Below are 20,473 nucleotides of genomic sequence, written 5' to 3'. Positions count from 1 at the left end.
TGGTAACGCTAAAGTACCATAACACATTACTTTTCTCAAGAAGTAACACTGTAATGTAACAAGTTACTTTTAACAGCAGTAACGTTGTTATGTTACAAGTTACTTTTAAGAGTAACGTTCCCCAATACTGAACGTGCTATACTGTAATATTCTCACCAACATCTGAGTCAAAGCTTCACTGATGAATATGTGTTTGTCAACTGTCTATAGGAGCATGTCCCTGCTGAAGGAGAAGGATCAGCTGAGTGAACAGCATGAGCAGACCTTGCAGGAGCTCCGGGCCAAACATGAGACAGACATGAACCATTTTCAACAGGAGCACACTCTCTCAGCTACCAAGGTACACCACTACCACTGTGCATCCAATACCAATTTCACTTTGCTATCACCGCTCGCCCCGACTAGTTCTTCCTCACCACTGATGGACAAGGATTACAAGGTTCTGGGAAAAGTTTGACATCTATTTTTATTAGTAGTCTTCTTGGAGAGGATTTCACAGTTGGGCAGGGACATTTTCAGTAGCTACTTGGTTTATTCCAGCCCACATAAGCGGTTCACTTAATCTTCTCCATGTCCTCTGCAGGCCTCTGAGGTGATAGAGGAACTGGAGCAGACGGTGGCTCAGCTCAGACACCAAGTACAGGATAGTGAACACAGAAGACAAAAACAACTCAGGGTATGTGAAAGTGGACTCAATGGTGTGTGTTTGTGTGTGTGTGTGTGTGTGTGTGTATGTGTGCATGCAAGCATGTGTGTGTTCGTATAAGTCCGCGTATGTATGTGTACAGCTGACTAGGATGTTGTCATGTTCTTTACGCCTCTGTTTCAACATCTTTGCTTTTTATTAGCATAACTGTAATTTCTAAACCATGCTACTTCCAAGTATGCCAGCATTGCTAAAGTTCTTTGGCTGTACATGTATATGTGTTGTGTGTTTATGTATAGTCTGCAGTCACACTTCTGTCTCACTTGTTTCAGCACCTAGTGTTTCAGTCCCATAGTCGATTCCTTGAGTATCCATTGAACTTGATGAATTAAAGAGGTTCTCTTGCTGATTCTGATCTTGTCATTTGTGGGCCTACTAGCTGGTAGCTAATGTGGGAATATGTTACGACTTGTCCCCTCTTGCATCTCTCCACCTCCCTGTTCCAGGACGTAGAGACCAGGTTTCAGCAGGAGAAAGATGAACTGCAGACCAAGTGTGAGAAAAAGGTAGTGTGTGCTCGTCCCTTTGTGTCATCCATGTCCATTGAACTTGGGGCTTTTCATGGTTTCCTAAGGGCACCTTTGAAGCAACCTTGGAACTGATAATGGTCAGGTGGAGGCACAAGCCTGGAGCCACATGCTTCCACTGGCTGCACCTTTACTTTTATAATGTCTAGTCTCATGACATCAGAACTGTGATTAACTGGTTGATGTAGAAGTGGTTATGGAAGAGAGAGAAGCAGAAAGAAGAGATCCTTATGCAAAAGAAAGAATAACTAGCAGAGTAAAAGGTTGCAAATTGGAGTAAAAATTTAAATGAAATGTCGACATGTTGAAATAGTTGTGTGAGAACTTTTTGAGGAGCATGTGACTGAAGCGTGCACGTCACTCTAACCCTCTCTGCACCATATACTTTATAAAATAATGGACATATACACCATGACGTCACCCACTGGTTTGTGGACTACCATTTTGAAGCATCGAGTTTAGTATTTTCCGTCGCCATCTTGGTTTCTTGAAACCAAACGTGACCATAATTGGACGAGAGGGTGGCGTTGAGGAGCAGCGAGGGGTGGATCTGACAGAGAATCCGAGGACACTATGCAAGCCCATCTATACCAGCAGCCTGACTGCACCTGTCATTGCCAAACATTATACCATGATACTACTAACTTGTAACTACCATACAAGTTTCATGAGTCTCACTTTGGCATTTTCTTGTTCATTTCAGCTCATTCCAAATTCATCACATGCTAAGAAAACGAGACCAACTCAAAATGGCTCCTTCACATGAACAACATTAGTGTAACTAAGATTCACTGAAAAAAAACATTTTTTTAACATGGATAGATCAACCAGACAACACCCAAAAGCAAATTTGCGGCTATTTAAATGTAAATAGTGCCATGGATACGCATTGCGACCAGGTCTGGAAGGGGCCTGACCTATCTGTCACTCAAAGCAGACACGCCCCTAATTATGCACAAGTTCAAGCCTTAATAAAATGGATGACTTATATGAAAATCCCCCCCCCTTCATTCAGTTATCACAGTGGGGGAAATTAGCTATAGAGACCAAAACCAGTTTTTGAACCAGGCTGTAAATATGTTTATTTCTGCTGTAAATTTGGGCATTTTAACATGGGAGTCTATGGAGCCTTTTTGCAACCTGTGCAGTCGCCTCCAGCTGGCCATTAGAAAGAATTCAGTTTTAAGTTACTTCTGCATTGCCTTCACTTTTCAGATGTGGAGGTTGCCTTTTGCTCTGCGCTTAAAGTTTCCATGAAACGGCTAGCTGAGTGCTATTTGATTCCACATATTTACGTGTTTCTTGTAAAAACAGGAAGCTAGGGAAGGACTTGTCGCAGATATTGATTGGCGTTTACAGTAGCCAATAGCACTGAATACAGCGCAGACGGAAGGAGAATGGTCCAGCTGCAGCCTGCAGTACTAGTACAAGACACGCCCAGTCCCATCACTGGCCCAAACCTTAATCTCCTCACCTTAACCTCAGTGGGGGGGGGGGTGGGGGCTTTCTTGTATTTAGAAGTGGGCATTTGCTGCTCTGGAGTTGGTATTTCTTGTACTGATGTGGGCAGGTGTTGTACCATGGGGGCATGTTTGTAGTAGCTGCAGGCTGCAGCTACTACAAACAGCAGATACACTTGGACGGAAGGGGGCCCCGCAAGATGGTATCTGACACCATGCCGGAAGGTGGGCCAGCAGAGGGGACTGGGTACGGCGGTGTGCGGCGGTGACTCTAGATGCGTACTGAGCCCTTCTCGCAGATCTCCCCAGCCGAGGCGACCCACCTGGTGGTCGGAAAAGAATTGCGGGAGTTAGCACAGCCAAAAACACAGCAATGACCCTTTACTGCTAGCTAGCTTGTAGAGCCTGTGCCCCGGTCAGTAACTGGCAGAATTTATATTTATAGTCATGGGGGGGAAACATATAAATTCAGGAAAGCATTTCATTGGATGCAAAATTAGTATAAGTCCCTAAGTGCAGGATGAGTTAACATTTTTTTTTATTGTTTTCCAGGAAATGACACAAACTCTAAAATACCATTGAAAAATACCTACAAAACTTTCTTGTCATTGCTGGGCCAGATACTGGTGTATAGGTGACGATCAGTACAGGTTATATGTGATTAAAAAAAACAAAACTTAAACCTCTATGTTGATTCCATGGGAACTCTAATTGGCCCTCCATGCACTCCCCCCCCCCCCATTTAAGACTCTCTTCAAAAGAGTAGGGCTGTCATAAAGCATAAAGCACAGAGGCTGTACTTAATGAGTGGGGCTAGATCGAGCCAGACCAGAGCAGACCCTCTCAGGTGAAGATCAGGTTTTAAGATCTCACACTCTGCACCTGGGTCGTCTTCAAAGCCCGCAGTCATAAAGAACACGTGTGCATGTGTGTGTTTGGTGAGCAGCTTGGCATGTCTGCACCACCATGGGACTCTCTTGCTGGTATACTTGCAGACCTCTGGGCTCTTTCATCAGGGTCAGGGAGCATTTCATTTACGTTGCTCTATGAAAAAGACTGTGTCTGTGTTTCTTTGTGGACTTGTGTGTTTTTGTGTGCGTGTGCACACATGTATATTTGTGATGTTTGATGTCGCCTTTTTTTTTTCTTCCCCCAACCACATCCTGATTTTCAATAATGTCCTTGGAACCAGCCAGGACGCATACTAATAATCAGGCGTCGTCTTTGTCTCCTACTCCCTTTTGCAAGGTGACAGGAGATGAGAAGAATGAAAAGGAGGAGGCAGTCCTTTGTTATCCTCTTTGCTTTCCTCTTGAAGGATTCCTCTTCCCCTTCCTTGGCACTTGGAAAGGTGACATGTGAAGAGGCCATAGTAGGGCATCTGGACATAAGAGGGGGCCCATGTTGAGGCCATAACTCTTAGAGAGAGAGGCCCCTCAGCGCAGGCAGAAAGCGCCACGTGGGTACTTCTGACTGGGCTGATATAGAGGGGAAGACGCAGCCAGGTGGATAAGGTCACAGGCAGTAGGAGTCCATGAGTGGTGTTTGATGATGTCTCCTCTCCCTCTCACTAACTACCCCTCCGTTTCTGTTTCTCTGTCTCTGACATCCCTTCTGTCTCTTCCACACCCCCACCCCCAACCTCCATCAGGTTCTCGCCATCCAGAATGAGGCAGAAAAACAGAGAACAGATGCGAAGAAGAAGATTGCCACATTAGAAGATACACTCAGGTACTTACATACAAACAAGCTCATCACTTGCTAGCAACTTGTAGACAAACGAGCACTCACATCATAGGGGATTAATTCCACACATTGAAATGAAGGTGAAATTTGCAGAATGTTATTTGTCAAATGGGAATGAGGAAAATACTGATAGCTGATATGTAAATCTAACACTTCTAAAGGAGTTGGTACATGGCTGTAATTTCGAGCACTTCCTCCTCCTACCTTATTTGGAAAAGACATCAATTTTAGTCTTGTTCTGCCTGTTAACCGGAGAAGCAGGAACAAATCGATCTCCAATAATGACAAAAAACAGTCTTACGCCTGATTGCAAGTTTATTGTGTGTGTGTGTGTGTGTGTGTGTGTGTGTGTGTGTGTGTGTGTGTGTGTGTGTGTGTGTGTGTGTGTGTGTGTGTGTGTGAGTGATTGCCTGTTTATACACGCTACATACACTGTGGCCACAAGTTGTATTACATTCAGGGATGCTGCAGGGATGCAAATATTGAATGTGCTTGTAGATATTGAAGCATCAGCTGTATTGGTGGTATGAAGTGCCTCTTAAATGGTTGCAGGTGTGATTTGGGGTGAGTTTGAAATACACCCTGGTCCTGCATCCCATTTCAGACTGGAGGTTAAAAGTTCTTTTTTGATGCACCTCTTCTTTTCCGAGTATTTTTGAAAAGAGACGTTTAATATTTCCAAGAGGTACTTATAACAGAACAGTGGCTCATGTACAGTTAGCTGTGGAGACACGTATCGTTTGGCACGAGATTATCGATTAATTAAAAACTCAGCAGAGCCCCCTCTCATTCAAGTGATGTCCTTATTGTGTCCGCATGGCAAAGATCCCCAGATGTGTATCAACCACCACGTAATATATTGTTGATCCTCCACACGTCAATGCAAATGCTGAATTTCACTTGGGGCCAGAGCTACGTGAAGCACATTCCAACGAATAGATATCGCTAGAAATAAGTATAATGATGGCGGCATGGTGGCGCAGTGGTTAGCGCGGCCACTTCACAGCAAGAAGGCCCTGGGTTTGAACCCCGGGGTAGTCCAGCCTTAGGGGCCGCCCTGGGTCGTCCTCTGTGTGGTGTTTGCATGTTCTCCCCGTGTCTGCGTGGGTTTCCTCCGGGTGCTCCGGTTTCCGCCCACAGTCCAAAGACATGCAGGTCAGGTGAATCAGCCGTACTACATTGTCCGTAGGTATGAATGTGTGTGTGTGTGTGTGTCGGCCCTGTGTGATGGCCTGGCGGCCTGTCCAGGGTGTCTCCCCATCTGCTGCTCAATGACTGCTGGGATAGGCTCCAGCATCCCCACAACCCTGAGAGCAGGATAAGAAGTTCGGATAAAGAATGGATGGGTGGATGGATGAATGGATGGATGGATGATTGAGTATAATGATAGGAGGCAGAAGCTACACCCTGAATTGGAGTAGAAGTAGATGATCGAGAAAACAAACCTTTGTTAGAAATATGTCATTAAAAATCATTGATGCTGCATTATTTGATTATTTTTAGCCTGTGTAGATGGGCATATCTGCATGGTAGCAGTTTTCTTCAACATTTCTTGAATAAGATGTTAATGTCAGCCAATAGCCCAAAAGACCATCTGTTATTGTGGAAAATGTAAAATCTGCTCCAATTTCTGATGAAATACAATAGACTGCCGTCTCAAATTAAAATAATTCATCCTCACATCCTTTATATTCCACTGTTAATCAAATTATACTGCAGTTACAAATGAGCTGAAATTCTGAGGAGCAGCCCAGATAACTTCTTACATGGTAGTAATTGGGGGAGTCATAATGACTGTGACAAATCTTCTTTGTGGAACCTACATTCTGTGCTATTTTTTGTTTTGTGGGGAGGGTTGATATGGCGAATGCACTAAAACTAGTGCCTTGGATTATAACTTATGCGTTTTTAAAAAAAGGAAATATGCAAGTTGTATTGAAAAGTCTACACCAAAAATGTCCCTTCACCTTCAATATGAGGTTTAAGCATTTGTGAAGCCCAAGTGTGTACAAATAGCTTTCCACACGTGCCCTGCTTTATCTTTCTTTCTTTCTTTATCTATTGGCTTCCCCCCCTTTTTCTGCCCAATTGTACTTGGCACTCTTCTGAGCCGTCCCGGTTTCTGCTCCACCCCCTCTGCCGATCCGTGGAGGGCTGCAGACTACCACATGCCTCCTCCGATACATGTGGCGTCGCTAGCCGCTTCTTTTCACCTGACAGTGAGGCGTTTCACCAGGGGGACGTAGGGCGTTGAAGGTTCACGCTATTCCCCAGTTTCCCCTAACCCCCCAAACAGGTGCTCTGACCGACCAGAGGAGGTGCTAGTGCAGCGACCAGGACACATACCCACATTCAGCTTCCCACCCGCAGACATGGCCAATTGTGTCTGTAGGGACGCCCAACCAAGCTGGAGGTAACATGGAGATTTGAACTGGGATCCCCATATTGGTAGGCAATGGAATACGGAATAGACCGCTAAGCCACCTGGACGCCCCCGTGCCCTGCTTTATCTGAAGAACTTGCTCGTGCCTTCATTCAAGACAACTCCTAAATCAGAGCCTTTGTGTGTGTGTGTGCGTGTGTGTGTGCTTACATGTGTGTACTAGGGGAGGAGAAAGGGAAAGGTGGGCGGCTCGGTGGTGCAGTGGTTAGCGCGGTCACCTCACAGCAAGAGGGTCCTGGGATCGAGCCCCGGGGCAGTTCAACCTTGGGAATCGTCCCAGGTCATCCTCTGTGTGGAGTTTTCATGTTCTCCCCATGTCTGTGTGGGTTTCCTCCTGGTGCGCCAGTTTCCTCCCACAGTCCAAAGACATGTAGGTCAGGTGAATCGGCCGTACTAAGTTGTCCTTAGTTGTGTGTGTGTGTGTGTGTGTGTGTGTGGGGGGGGGGGTTGCCCTGTGATGGCCTGGCGGCCTGTCCAGGGTGTCTCCCCGCCTGCCGCCCAGTGTCTGCTGGGATAGGCTCCAGCATCCCCGTGACCCTGAGTAAGGATAAGTGGTTCGGATAATGGATGGATAGAAAGGGAAAGGCACACTCTAATGGTAATGGGGCCTAATCTGGCTCTCGTGTTCATTAAGTAAGGAGAAGAAACCTCACCTCCCTTCAAGTCTTACTTTCTCAATATTTTGACTCTAACATGCCTCTTTTAGCACAGTGCCCTTAAAATTTCCAATATTTGAAAAAGTAGTCTACACTGTGTCTGACTAACACCAGCTCCAACCTGTTTCTTTACCGTGCACTAACTACCTCGACATAATAACTGTAGAGTTCTACCTGCTCCCCAGTTATCAGCTGATGTTGATTTTGATAATGATTAAAAATGATCTGCAATTATTACTAAGAGGAGTATTCATAGCACCGAAACTATTATGGAAATTTGGAGTAAACTCAGATTTTAAAACTCAAACAGCCCTCAAAACTTCATAACTGATACCATCACTTTTACTATCCAGCCTAACTATAGCTTCCACCAATTGATAATGAAGCTCAGGATCATTTAAAGTTGATGTTTGGACTGGAACTTTAATTAGTTACACTAAAGAAATAAGTACATTACTCATCTGCCAAAGAAAATAGTGATACAACCAGACAGCGAATGATTACAGCTTTACTGGGTCTGAAAATTAGCTATTAAAAATGAACAGCTGTATTTCATAACATAACAACATGGAACAGTCTTGGAAAATAAGCCTAAAGGCATTTTGATAGTTGGCAGAGAGGTTTGTGTGTGTGTGTGTGTGTGTGTGAGATGGACGTATGCGATCTTGGTCTGTGGTGCCCACTCTTTATGGGTATGTGTGTCTGACTGTGGTGCACGGTGTCAGTGTGGTATAATTTTACGTGATTTGAATGCTTGCAGTAGTAAACTTGATCTTGCGCAGGAGACCTAACAGAGTTATTGAGCCAGTCCACATAAAAGGGCAAGAGTTCCTAGACGAGTTGTTTACTTTGTCTGGTCAGTGGCAGGAGGTCGAGCAGATGGACGGCAGGCCCTCGGGAGACTGTCAAGATGTGATTAACTCCTAGACGCACATATGAGAACCGTTGTCACTTGGTCAGTAGCTGAAGATTAAAGACAGCGTTGACTTCAGTATCTCTTCAAGTTAGGTTAGGAGTCATTGAGAGGCCTTGTTGGAAAAGGTTTTATTGGCATGGTGGGGTTTAAGCTGGCATATATGCAGATGCGCAATGGAGACGAGGTGCTACAAAAAGACTCTAGACATCTCATATAGAGACCATATTACGAATGAAGAGGTGAGAAAAAGGATTACACAAGCCATTGGAACACATGAAGACTTGTTGACGATCGTAAAGAAGAGAAAACTGAAATGGTACGGTCACATCTCGAGAAGTTCCGGCCTTGCCAAGACCATCCTGCAAGGCACAGTGAGGGGCGGGTGAAGACAAGGAAGACATAAGAAGCGGTGGCTATGTAACATCAGAGAGTGGACAGGCCTTGACTTTGCCAGCTTACAGAGGGCAGTTGAGGACAGACAGAGATGGTGAGGACTGGTTGCAGATTCAACAGCGGTGCCCCAACGACCTCTCGAGAGGTTACAGAATAGGTGAGGTGAGATGATATGCAGATATTCATTAATCTTTGTGTGGTCTGCGATCAGATACACCACGAGTTTGATCAACGTTGTCCCAATTGCAGGAAAAGCATTGTCGCAAGATACTTACCGTGGAACAGGTGTCACATGAGTAATTTGTTCACTTTTGGACCGTCTTTATGTTACTTGAGTAGTGAACATGAAGCCACCCCTGTTGAAAGTCTCGATGATGTCACCAACTGACAAACCCTGGAGCTGTGCTGTTGACAGGCAACAGGAAGTTGACTCAAGGGAAATGGCAGAAAGACCCAGGGGCACTGTGACAACACTCAGGGTTGTAATAAAAGTACACGCTCCGCTTGGTAACTATTAACTGTAAGATTAGAATCTTTCGGCCATAAAAGATCAAACTGAGATTTATAGAGACATTGTCTCGATAAATCAGTGTCTCTATAAATCTCAGAGTTCATGCAGTCAGTCACATCGTTAGTGGTGCAGGTTCACATATACATTTCTATTGTTGAGATGCATTTCTATCACAGATCGGAGCCTTGGCTTTGTAGTTTCTTGCATTTGAACGAGGGTTGGTCATGTTCCCAACCTCTTACTGAACCGTCGGAAGATCACAGGAATGGTTCTGAATGAATTCTAATTTAGTTTGGTCTTTTGCATTAATCATCCAACCCTTGCACACACTCTTTGATCAGTTTCACAAGGGCCAATGGTACTGTTAAGAGTTGAGAGCCTGCCAATTAAACCTGCGAGGTGTCAGACAGGTTAGACCTTCATATGTGAGGGGAATCATGGGGTTCCAAGTAGCATTTGCCTTTGCTGTTGTTCTTTATTGCTCAGAATTACAGTTCTTGACATACCAAAGAAAAGCTCTGTTTGTTATTTGTTTTCATGTTCTTTTTGACAGTTCTTCTGACCTTGTTTAAGGTTGTTGACTTGAGGGAGACAAAACTTAAATGTCTCCTTTTTTAGTTCCGTTGGGGAAAGAGGGGGACTCGGGTGTGTGATGTTGACGTCACCAGGTGTCTGCTCTAAAAGGGGGAGTGGAAGAAGCCAAAACCATTTGACTTCATCGAAATTCTTTTTGACTTAATTTGTCTAAATTATATTATTGGAATGGTAATCATGGGCGGCACGGTGGCACAGTGGTTAGCGTGGTCGCCTCACAGCAAGAAGGTCCTGGGTTTGAGCCCCAGGGTAGTCCAACATTGGGGGTCGTCCCGGGTCGTCCTCTGTGTGGAGTTTACATGTTCTCCCTATGTCTGCGTGGGTTTCCTTCGGGTGCTCCAGTTTCCTCCCACAGTCCAAAGACATGTAGGTCAGGTGACTCGGCCGTACTAAATTGTCCTTAGATATGTGTGTGTGTGTGTGTGTGTGTGTGTGTGTGTGTGTGTGTGTGTGTGTGTGTGTGTGTGTGTGTGTCGGCCCTGTGTGATGGCCTGGCAGCCTGTCAAGGGTGTCTCCCCACCTGCCGCCCAATGACTGCTGGGATAGGCTCCAGCATCCCCGCGACCCTAGAGCAGGATAAGCAGTTCGGATAATGGATGGATGGAATGGTAATCATGAGTATGCTCTGTAAGCCCTACCATCTGCTCTCTCCTTGCACATTTCATAATGTCTCCTGTCTCCTGCTTTTTGCATTTCTTTTCTAAGGGGTCCGCAAAGGGAGCACGTTGACCCTCAGTAAATCAATTCTGATGCCTCCAGAATTGTCCCAATTTTAAGGATGAAATGGATTTGGTTGCTTTTTGAACCAGTAAAAATCACATTTCATTTGTTTTGCAGGGTTGCAGTTGGTCATTGCTGCTGATTTAACAGTGGTACTGTATGTTACTGAGACAGTTCTGCATGTTGCAGTTTGAAAGGTCATTGGGTAAATGCTGTAACCCCCTCCCCTAGCCGTACACCACTGTTTTAACCACTGAAACGGCACAATTCTGTGCAACGATCTCAATTTACTCCTCTCACCCTCGCAGCCCTCCCTCCATATCTCCACCTCTCCCCTCTCCTTTTAGCCTCACCCCTCCCCTCCTAACTGTACAAGCATTCTGTGCTGACAGGCAAGGCTTCAAACCAGCCTCTAGCCATTCAGCCAAGCATCCAGTCAGCCAGTCAGAACATTCCACTGGGTAATTAATCCCATACCGGACCACATTACTGGGTCACAAGCAGATTACAGCCTCCCTAATGAAACTAGAATGTGTTCTGCACAATTAAACACAGCGCCAGTTCAGCCCATTCCACTACCTCAGCTCCAGATCCAGCCAAACCGAGCCAAGCCCTTTTGCAATGCCATCAACCCCCTTGAGGGGTTTTTAAATGGTGTGTCACAATAAAATTGCAAGCCGGAGGCGGAGGATTAAAAGGAATAAGTTGTTGTTTTTTCTGTTATTTGTCCTCATCAATGGCTTTAGGCATTTCGTGTTTCACTCAAGTCACCACTTTTCAAGTGGTTCTGTGAATACAGCGGATAAATATTTTTTAAGGAGAAATGTTCTTCACAAGGCAGAAGCTATTTCTGTCCCGATCTGTTTGTGACAGTGTGAAACAACACAAGAACATGTTTTGTACTTGTGAAGCATTTCATATTCACGCTTAAGACTGCAAAGGGACATTGGCAGTTTTGCCTGCCTATTGTCTGTTCCTGTCTTTGTCAGCCCAACCGTGGAGGACAGGCGTGAAAATGGCAGACAGATTCGTTTGTGCATAAATTATCCTGGCTGTTAGCATCACTAACGAAGCAGCCACTCCCTCGTTAAGAGTTAAGCGCTGAGAAACAGCAAGTGGCACATCAGGCCCTAAGCTAATTAAGCACTCAGGCTTCACACACACACACACACACACACACACACACACACACACACACACACACACACACACACACACACACACACACACTAACACAGCGGTCTGATACCTGCCTGCTGCCATGGCAACGCTGATGGCTTCTAAAGGTGATCCGGGAGAACTTCAAAGTCAAAGCAAGACCGCACACAGAAGGTGTTTGTGTGATTGTGTGTGTGTGTGTGTGTGTGTGTGTGTGTGTGTGTGTGTGTGTGTGTGTGTGAGCTTGTCTCAGTGTGATTTTGAGCATTTAGTGATGGCAGGATGTGTGCTTAAATTAAAGAGGTGGAATCCAACATCTTGCGCTGCGTGCTGTGTGCATTTGGTTTGTGTTTGGTTTGTGTTTTATGGGCGATTACAACATTTCACCTTACATACCTTCACAACCCAACGTGTGTCAGACCTTGAAAACATTTGGAGGATTTTTGTTTTAGGTTTGTTTTGAGCTTCTTCTGTTGGCACATCCTCTTTCTCTTTTTCACATGCATCTGTATTGCCCCCCCCCCAGCCTGCAACACCTACTCTCTCCCTACCAAAACAAAAAAAAGAAAAGAAAATCGCCCTATCCTGCAATGCAAATGAGCATTGCTGCGTCAATTTGAGTTCCAGGCCCATGTTACTATAGCAACAACGTGAAGCTCTACAAAGCTTTGGAGAGAACAAGTTTCCCTCCTCATCTTTTTATCCCACATGCTTCAGATCATTTCAGGGCATTAGCATAGAGATGGAGAGATGTACCAGAGAGAGAGAGAGAGAGAGAGAGAGAGGGGAAGGGGGAGAGTGATAAGGAGAGGTAGCTCATCTGGAGAGCAACTCGCTTGCTTGCATAAAGCAATGACCTCCAAATTGCAATTTTACAACAACATCGGAAATCAACTTTTTGGTGAAAAGGAGGTGGTGGTGGTGGGGGCAGTCAGGCTGTTTTTGAGATTAAAGAATCTCTTTCTCTGTGAGGAAGGCTGCCATATATTTTTTCCATGCTCTCCCCCATCCTCCCTAACAGCTCTGCAGTAGCTCTGACTGTGTCTGTGCAGTGACCTTATGGATCATTTTGACAGTTTTTATCATCAAAATATCAGTGATCAGCATCTTCTTTTGGCTGAAGGTGATGGAACAGTTTGCCTGACTTTTTAAATGGTACAAACACCCCATTCATGCCCCTATTCCACTTTGTCTTCTTTACGTGGCCCTTTTATCTTCACTCCCCTTCTTTTTTCGCCGTTGTTATGATTTTATATGTTGATGTTGACATTGTGATTTTTTTACAGTGTCTATCAGGCCAAACATGCAGCCAATCTGTACACTCTGCAGTAACAAAGCCAGAGCCCTGGGAAAGATGTCCTTGTTTGATTCCCTGGTCAGCTTTTTAGATGCAGAAAAGCTTGGTATCTCAGAATCCTCCCTCCGTTGGTTCATGTCCTACCTCTCAGGGAGATATTTTAGAGTATTTTGGAGGGGAGAAATATCCAAACAGCACAGCTTATCCACGGGGGTTTCTCAAGGGTCAGTGCTCGGTCCCCTTCTCTTCTTAATATACACCACCTCACTGTGCAATCATCCACTCCCATGGTATCTCGTAGCATTGCTATGCTGATGATACCCAGCTCTTCCTGTCGTTCCCGCCAGAAGACCACTCAGTCTCGGCTCAGAGCTTGTCATGCCTTAATGATATATCGGCGTGGATGAAAAAATGCCACCTTTAACTTGACCTCTCTAAGACCAAGCTCCTGTCATGCCAGCCAGTTCCTCTTTACAACAAAAGATCAGTGTCCAGCTCGAATCAACCCAACTCACCCACAAACCCACAGAGTCTGCTCAAAACTTGGGTGTCATGATTGATGACCAACTAACCTTTAAGGTTCATGTGGCCTTAATTGCTCGATCATGCCAGTTTGCCCTATACAACATCAGGAAGCTCAGACCCTACCTGTCTAAGCATGCAGAGCAGACACGAGGCCTAGAAGGAGGACAGTCATACTCGACCCAAGTGACCACAGACGATAATGATGAAGATGTGTGTGTGTGTGTGTGTGTGTGTGTGTGTGTGTGTGTGTGTGTGTGTGTGTGTGTGTGTGTGTGTGTGTGTGTGTGTGTGTTGTGTCAGTGAGTCTGTCTGCCTTTCTCTTTGTTTATTCATATGCCTTTGTGTCTGTGCCTGCACGTGCATGTAAGATTACTTCTGCCAGATTGAAAAGGCCTACACTACATTTGGTGTGTCCGCTGACATTAACGTGTGTATGTGTCTACACCCATGGTACATTCTTGCATGTGTTTTAAAGCAGTTTCTCCCCCTCTCACCATCTTCCAAGAAAACAGAAACTACACTAAATGGAGGTAGGGAATCGAGGGTGGGTCCACTGACGGTTTCATTTGGGCTGGGGCTGGGACTGGGGCAAGTCTGGGAGCAGGTGGAGTTATGGATCCTGAATATCTGACAGCTCCGCTAAGTTCAATGTTTATGCTCCCCTGGGGTCCATTGTGAAAGGCCTTGGTTAAGGTGGGTTAAGCGCCGACTCGATATTGCGGAACTGGGAAGACCATTTTGATGGGATCCTAGAGACAAGGCTCTCTTTGTTAATACCAAGACTTAAGCAGAGAGAGTTAGTCTGAGACCATAGCAAGGTTCATTTATTTATTTATCTAATATTTATTTATTTGTTTAGTTTTATTTGGTTTGTACTGCAACGCTACTGTTACTCAAAAGGACTAATTGATGAATGAAGCATTTGAAAATTAATATTTCCTCTGGCCTAATAGAAACTATAATAAGAAGAGTCTTTTTTTAATAAAACAACTATGATAAATGAATATCTGATAGTTGAAATAATCAATAACGCAGATAAAGAAATATAGGTAAAGCAATAAAAGTCCCAGCCATTGTGGAAAATGCATTGAATGGATATAAATATAAAGGCAAGGCAACAGGGAGAGAGGAAAAAAGCTAATACTGCTACAAGGCTTTGGGATAAAAATGTTTTAAGTAGGGATTTAAAAGATTCTATGATCTCCAATATCACAACCCATATTTGAGCTACATAATAGATCTGTGATATATATTCACATTGCAGTATAATACAGTATAGCACATCCATTATCCAAGCCACTTCTCCTACTCAGGGTCGCGGGGATGCTGGAGCCTATCCCAGCAGTCACTGGGCGGCAGGCGGGGAGAAACCCTGGACAGACTGCCAAGCCCATCACATGTAATGTAGCATGCCAAGTGATATACCAAATACCTTTACCAAATGTATTGATATTGTCATTGGTACATTAAGCTTGCTTTCTCACAGATATCCACTAAAAATATCAATTCGTGCAAAGGCAAGCTCAGCTGATTCATTCACTAAGACAATTTCATTTTGGGACACTCTTTTTTTTTCTCCCATTCATTAAAAATAGTCTAGCTCCATTTTGCCATGTAATGTCTCAGATATGTATAAATACAGTGTGTTTACATGAGGGATTAGTGTCTTGTTGGTTGAGCATACCATAGCACAGTCTGCATAATTCAATAATTCATGAAGCCAAATAGCATCTAAACGCACAGTGGAGGCAAAAGAACCCCCGCGTTCCAAACCCTGCCACAAATGTCTCTCCTCTCCTCTCCTCTCCTCTCCTCTCCTCTCCTCTTCTCCCAGGCATGTTTCTTTATACGGCAGCATCTGCAAACATTTATATCCTGAAGGAAACGCAGTGTGCTCCGTATGTTGCAGGTATCCATCCTAAACCTCTCTGCAGGTTACACAGTACACATAGCTTTAGTCATTAGCGCTATGAGAAAGAAAAGCGTGCATTTGTACAATGATTCAATAACAAAGTTATGCAAATTTAAACTACATATAAATATGAACAGCTGCAGAGGTGCTGCACCGAGAGCAGTTACTTTGAAATAACAAGAAACGCATTCATTCATCTGGATGGTTTCCAGCCAAAGAGCTTGAGTAGTGCATTGAGACTTAAATCATGATAAACACAATGCAGAATGACGTCCCGCACTGTCACAACTCCCCTGTTATCCATTGACATACTGGTACTGCCACATAATGGTACTGCCAGCCTGCATCCTACCAGATACCACCAGCCCTTCTCTCCCTCTCACTCTTTCTCCATGTGCCTCTGTATGCTGAATGCACTTGGTTGCCTTTGATGGTGAACTTGCTGCCTGGTAGCCAGGAATTTCTGTTTCAATGTCTGAAGGTCATTAGAGAGCATGACCTGAGAAGAGTAAATTACTTCAGATTGGACGGACAATCACCTCCTCAGTGCTGCAATGGAGCCCTTGAGTATGGCTCCTACTACTACTACTGCTACTACTACTACTACTACTACTACTGCTACTACTACTTTCGGCTGGTCCTGTTAGGGGTCGCCACAGTGGATCATCCGTTTCCATCTCTTCTTGTCCTCTGCATCTTCCTCTGCCACACCAGCCACCTGCATGTCCTCCCTCACCACATCCATCAACCTCCTCTTTGGCCTTCCTCTTTTCCTCTTCCCTGACAGCTCCATATTCAGCATCCTTCTCCCAATATACCCAGCATCTCTCCTCCACACATGTCCAAGCCATCTCATCTTGCCTGTCTTGCTTTGTCTCCAAACCGTCCAACCTGAGCGGCCCCTCTAATATACTCATTCCTAATCCTCGAGTATGGCTCCAAACCCCAAAATTCCTACAGGAGGCGATGATCTGCTGCTAATCATTGGGAGGCAGTGATCAGGTGCATCCTTGTTAAATTAATATATGAGGCCAGTACAGATACGGAGAGAAAATGGGGGTGAAACAGGGAGAGGGAGAAAAATCACACTTGTGGTCCCCTTTACCACTCATGACATCATGACATTAACATATTTATTTGCCTAATCTTGTCAACAGTTTTCAACGCTAAACCAATGAGGGTGTAATGTTAACAAACCTGAACAAGAAACTGGTAGCGTGGCTGTGCCACACTACCAGGGATGGCGTGTGTGTATTCATGCTACACTGGATAAGGGACGATAAAGTAATAACTCATTCTGTCCCCATGTTACCTCCGGCTTCGTCGGGCGTCCCTACAGACACAATTGGCCGTGTCTGGAGGTAGGAAGCCGGATGTAGCTATATGTCCTGGTTGCCACACTAGCGCCTCCTCTGGTCGGTCAGGGTGCCTGTTCGAGGGGGAACTGGGGGGAATAGCGTGATCCTCCCACACGCCAAGTCCTCCTGGTGAAACTCCTCACTGTCAGGTGAAAAGAAGCAGCTGGCGACTCCACATGTATGGGAGGAGACATGTGGTAGTCTGCAGCCCTGCCCGGATCAGCAGAGGGGGTGGAGCAGCAACCGGGACGGCTCGGAAGAGTGGGGTAATTGGCCGCATACAACTGGGGGGAAAAGAGGGGAACCCCCCACCCCCAAAAAAAAAAAAAAAACTTGTTCTGTTTATTCCTATCTGGTCTTCATGAATGAGCGTGTGGCCATTTTGTCTCAAATCCAGCATAGCGCCACCGTTGTTCTTGAGCCGACATGTTGCCGTGTCATTTCTGAAGCCTTGACGCTTCGTAAACCTCAGCTTCCCTCTTTTCTTTCGCTCCATCTCTCTGGGGACGGGGATGAAAACCGAGCCTGTGTTATTTTTTCTTCAGAGGGTGCTGAATATTTCAGTTTTGCATTTTCTCTCTTTTTATGCGCTCCCTCTTTTTTCTCGGCCCCTTTGATGTGTCTTTGGATTCGTTATCATTCCGTTTGGATGAGCTCACAGACGCAGATGTGCGGGCGCAGGCACACATGCACACACAGACACACTCTCCCTCTCTCTCTCTCTCTGTATCTCTCTCTCTCTGTATCTCCCTCTCTCTCTCTCTCTCTGTCTGTCTGTCTGTCTGTCTATCTGTCTGTCTCTCGTTTCTACAAGAGACCAGAGGCGTCCACATGCATGCGTACATTCCATTCTGTGTTTTGTCTATTCTCCGTAGCAGTCATCCCACCCACAACACAGCCGTACAGCTCCTAACTGCATGATTACATGCCCAGTATTAGCTGAGCGAGTGCCGTTAGCTCTCCCGTGTGTGGAGTTTTACTCTGCGTTGGCGTGCGTGCGATGTGCTGGTGTGAGTTCTTGCGTTTGCACATTCACGTGTTCCGTTTGTCTTGCCGCGTTGTCGTAGGCCTACCTCGACACACACATGGTTAGTTCGGCTTAGACGACCGCAAGCAGCCCCGAGCCCCCCACACACCCTGTCTGTCAGACAGTGAGGGGAGTGGGGGGGGGGGGGGCGGAAACTCTTGCCCTCTTCCTTGAGAACGCGGACTTCTCCTTCCTCGGTCTCTTTCTCTTCTTCTCCTATAAACAGCCCTTCAGGATTGAGGGATGAGAGGACTTCCTCTCAGGAAAAGGCACATCTCTAATTTGAGCCTCCTCTCCTTCCACTTTTCTGACCAAAGAGCCATTTTAAGCTAACGAGCCGCCCCAGAGTTGGCACCCCGATCCACTCTTAACCCTCCTTTCTTCTCTTGCTCCCGGCCTCACTCTCTCCCCTCTCTCTCTCTCTCTCTCTCTCTCTCTCTGCCAGGCCTCCCTCAGCCGTTTTCTCTGTCCTCTCATCTCACCCTCATCGCTCTGTTATTGATGGTGACATGCTGTCTGCTCCTCTGGTGGCCACACACACACACACACACACACACACACACACACACACACACACACACACACACACACACACACACACACACACACATAAGAGCACACACACACATAAGAGCACACACACACACACACACACACACACACACACACACACACACACACACACACACACACACACACACACAGGCGAGTCACTCTGCCGAGTGTCATTTGAGGTGCCATACATTTGCTGGTTGTGTTTAATTTTAGAGCGAGGCACGTTTAAGGCTGTGGCACATTTTGTGTTCGTTGCAAAGAGTTTCTGCGAGCTTTGTCAGAGATGCGGAGTCGGCAGCCGGCACCAACTTAGCCATGGCAGCATGTATGTTGTGTTGTGTCACTGACAAAGACCGAGAAGCTGAGTCTGCACCACACGAAAAAAGATGTATACATGTGTGCACACACACATATACACACACACACATCACACATCACACACACACACACACACACACACACACACACACACACACACACACACACACACACACATACTTAAGCCACCTCATGCACATTCTTCTCGTCTCTCAGGCAACACAACCCCCCGACTCATCTCTCACTCTCTCTTGGAAGTTTAAAAAAACTTTTGCTATTTCTGTGACATCCTCTTTTCCATCTTCTTCTCTCTCTCTTTTCTTTTTCCATCTTAGTCGCTCCGCATATCCTTTGTGTACGTCTCAGCCCCGAAGGCAGTCATGCAGCGAGGCTGATTAATAATTACAGAGTACACAAAAACGGGGGAGAGAGAGGGGAAAAAAACACAATTTCTCCGTCGTTTGATGTCCGACATTAGAGAGACCAAAATTACAAAGAGACAGAGCGCTATAAAGAAGAGAGGAGGCCTGCACGTTCTTTTTTCTCTTTGCTCTGTTCAGCCCTTTTTCTTTTCTTTTCTTTTCTTTTTTCCTTTTCTCTCTTTTTGTTGCCTCCCTTTCGTTTGGCAGTCGGTTTGTTTTTGTTGTTATTATCTGCTGTGTATGGAACATTAAGTTAGGCAGCCGGGAAGAAGAAAATGCCGCTCACCCCCGCCGCCCCCCTTCTGTCTGTTTCTGTCGGCGTTTCTCCCTCTGCTGTCACATCTTTTGTAAACAGGTAGCATCACTCCCTAAGTTTGGGGAAAGTAATAGATGAATCATTGTGACCAAAAAAATGAAACCGGAAACTCTGTGCGCACTGCGAGTTGTGTACGTGCACGCTCACTGACGTAAGTATGCTAACTGGCTACGGGTTGTCTCCTTAAGTGGACCCTGTGTGTGTGTCTGTGTCTGTGTGTGTGTGTGTGTGTGTGTATGTGTGTGTGTGTGTGTGTGTGCGCGTGTGTGTGTTTATAGTACTGCCTGTTTTGCTTTTATGACTATGTTGCTCGACCACATCCTGATTATGAATTTCAACTGCAAAATTAAGTTTCAAATTAGAGAACTATGCCCCCCCACACACACACACACACATACACACATCCCTAAATTTGTTGCCCTTTTTCACATCAAAAGACTCCTCAACTTCATGAATATCCCTCAGCCTTGTCTGCTGTTCTGAGCTTAGCATTAGCTCCGCTAACTAGCACAGCTGTCGGCAGCTTTGCGATTCCACCCCTACCCTTTCCTCTTTGTAGATTTGGAGAATTTATACCATCAACTTTGTGAGTTTGCAGGAAGATTATGCTAACAAATATACAGAAAGCTTGATCTTGCTTGCTTGCTGGTTGTCCATCATATCCAATGATGACCATCTCCTCCTATTTGTGAGTCCTTTGGTGGCTGAATAGCCCGATCCTGGATGCACAGTTGTGGTTGCAGACCGGGCATGTAAAAGTGGTGCTGGGGGGGGGGGCCCTTTGCACGCTTTGCTACATGGTGTTGTGTGCGCTGGTTTTCCATATACTTCACTCCCTGTGAGACGTGAGAGCGCCAGATGGTGCGGCAGGAGGCAAGTTCCTCCAAAGAAGAGGGGTTGATCTGGCATATTT

The 20,473-nt window shown here is 45.6% G+C and overlaps 1 protein-coding gene across 1 annotated transcript in view; it reads left to right on the top strand.

Annotated features, from left to right (window-relative positions):
- The window catches only part of cep112 (centrosomal protein 112), a 150,852-nt gene that overhangs the window by 48,246 nt on the left and 82,133 nt on the right, over positions 1-20,473 (top strand). Inside the window, exons 13-16 of the mRNA XM_056288467.1 lie at positions 211-340; positions 584-676; positions 1,153-1,212; positions 4,345-4,424. Of these exons, the coding sequence (XP_056144442.1) occupies positions 211-340; positions 584-676; positions 1,153-1,212; positions 4,345-4,424 (363 nt within the window). The remainder of the gene's footprint in view (positions 1-210; positions 341-583; positions 677-1,152; positions 1,213-4,344; positions 4,425-20,473) is intronic.

Source organism: Lampris incognitus, chromosome 10 (assembly GCF_029633865.1).
Source record: "Lampris incognitus isolate fLamInc1 chromosome 10, fLamInc1.hap2, whole genome shotgun sequence".
NCBI lineage: Eukaryota > Metazoa > Chordata > Actinopteri > Lampriformes > Lampridae > Lampris > Lampris incognitus.
The sequence above is the reverse complement of the archived record's forward strand: the minus strand, read 5'-3'. Positions and strand labels throughout refer to the sequence as shown.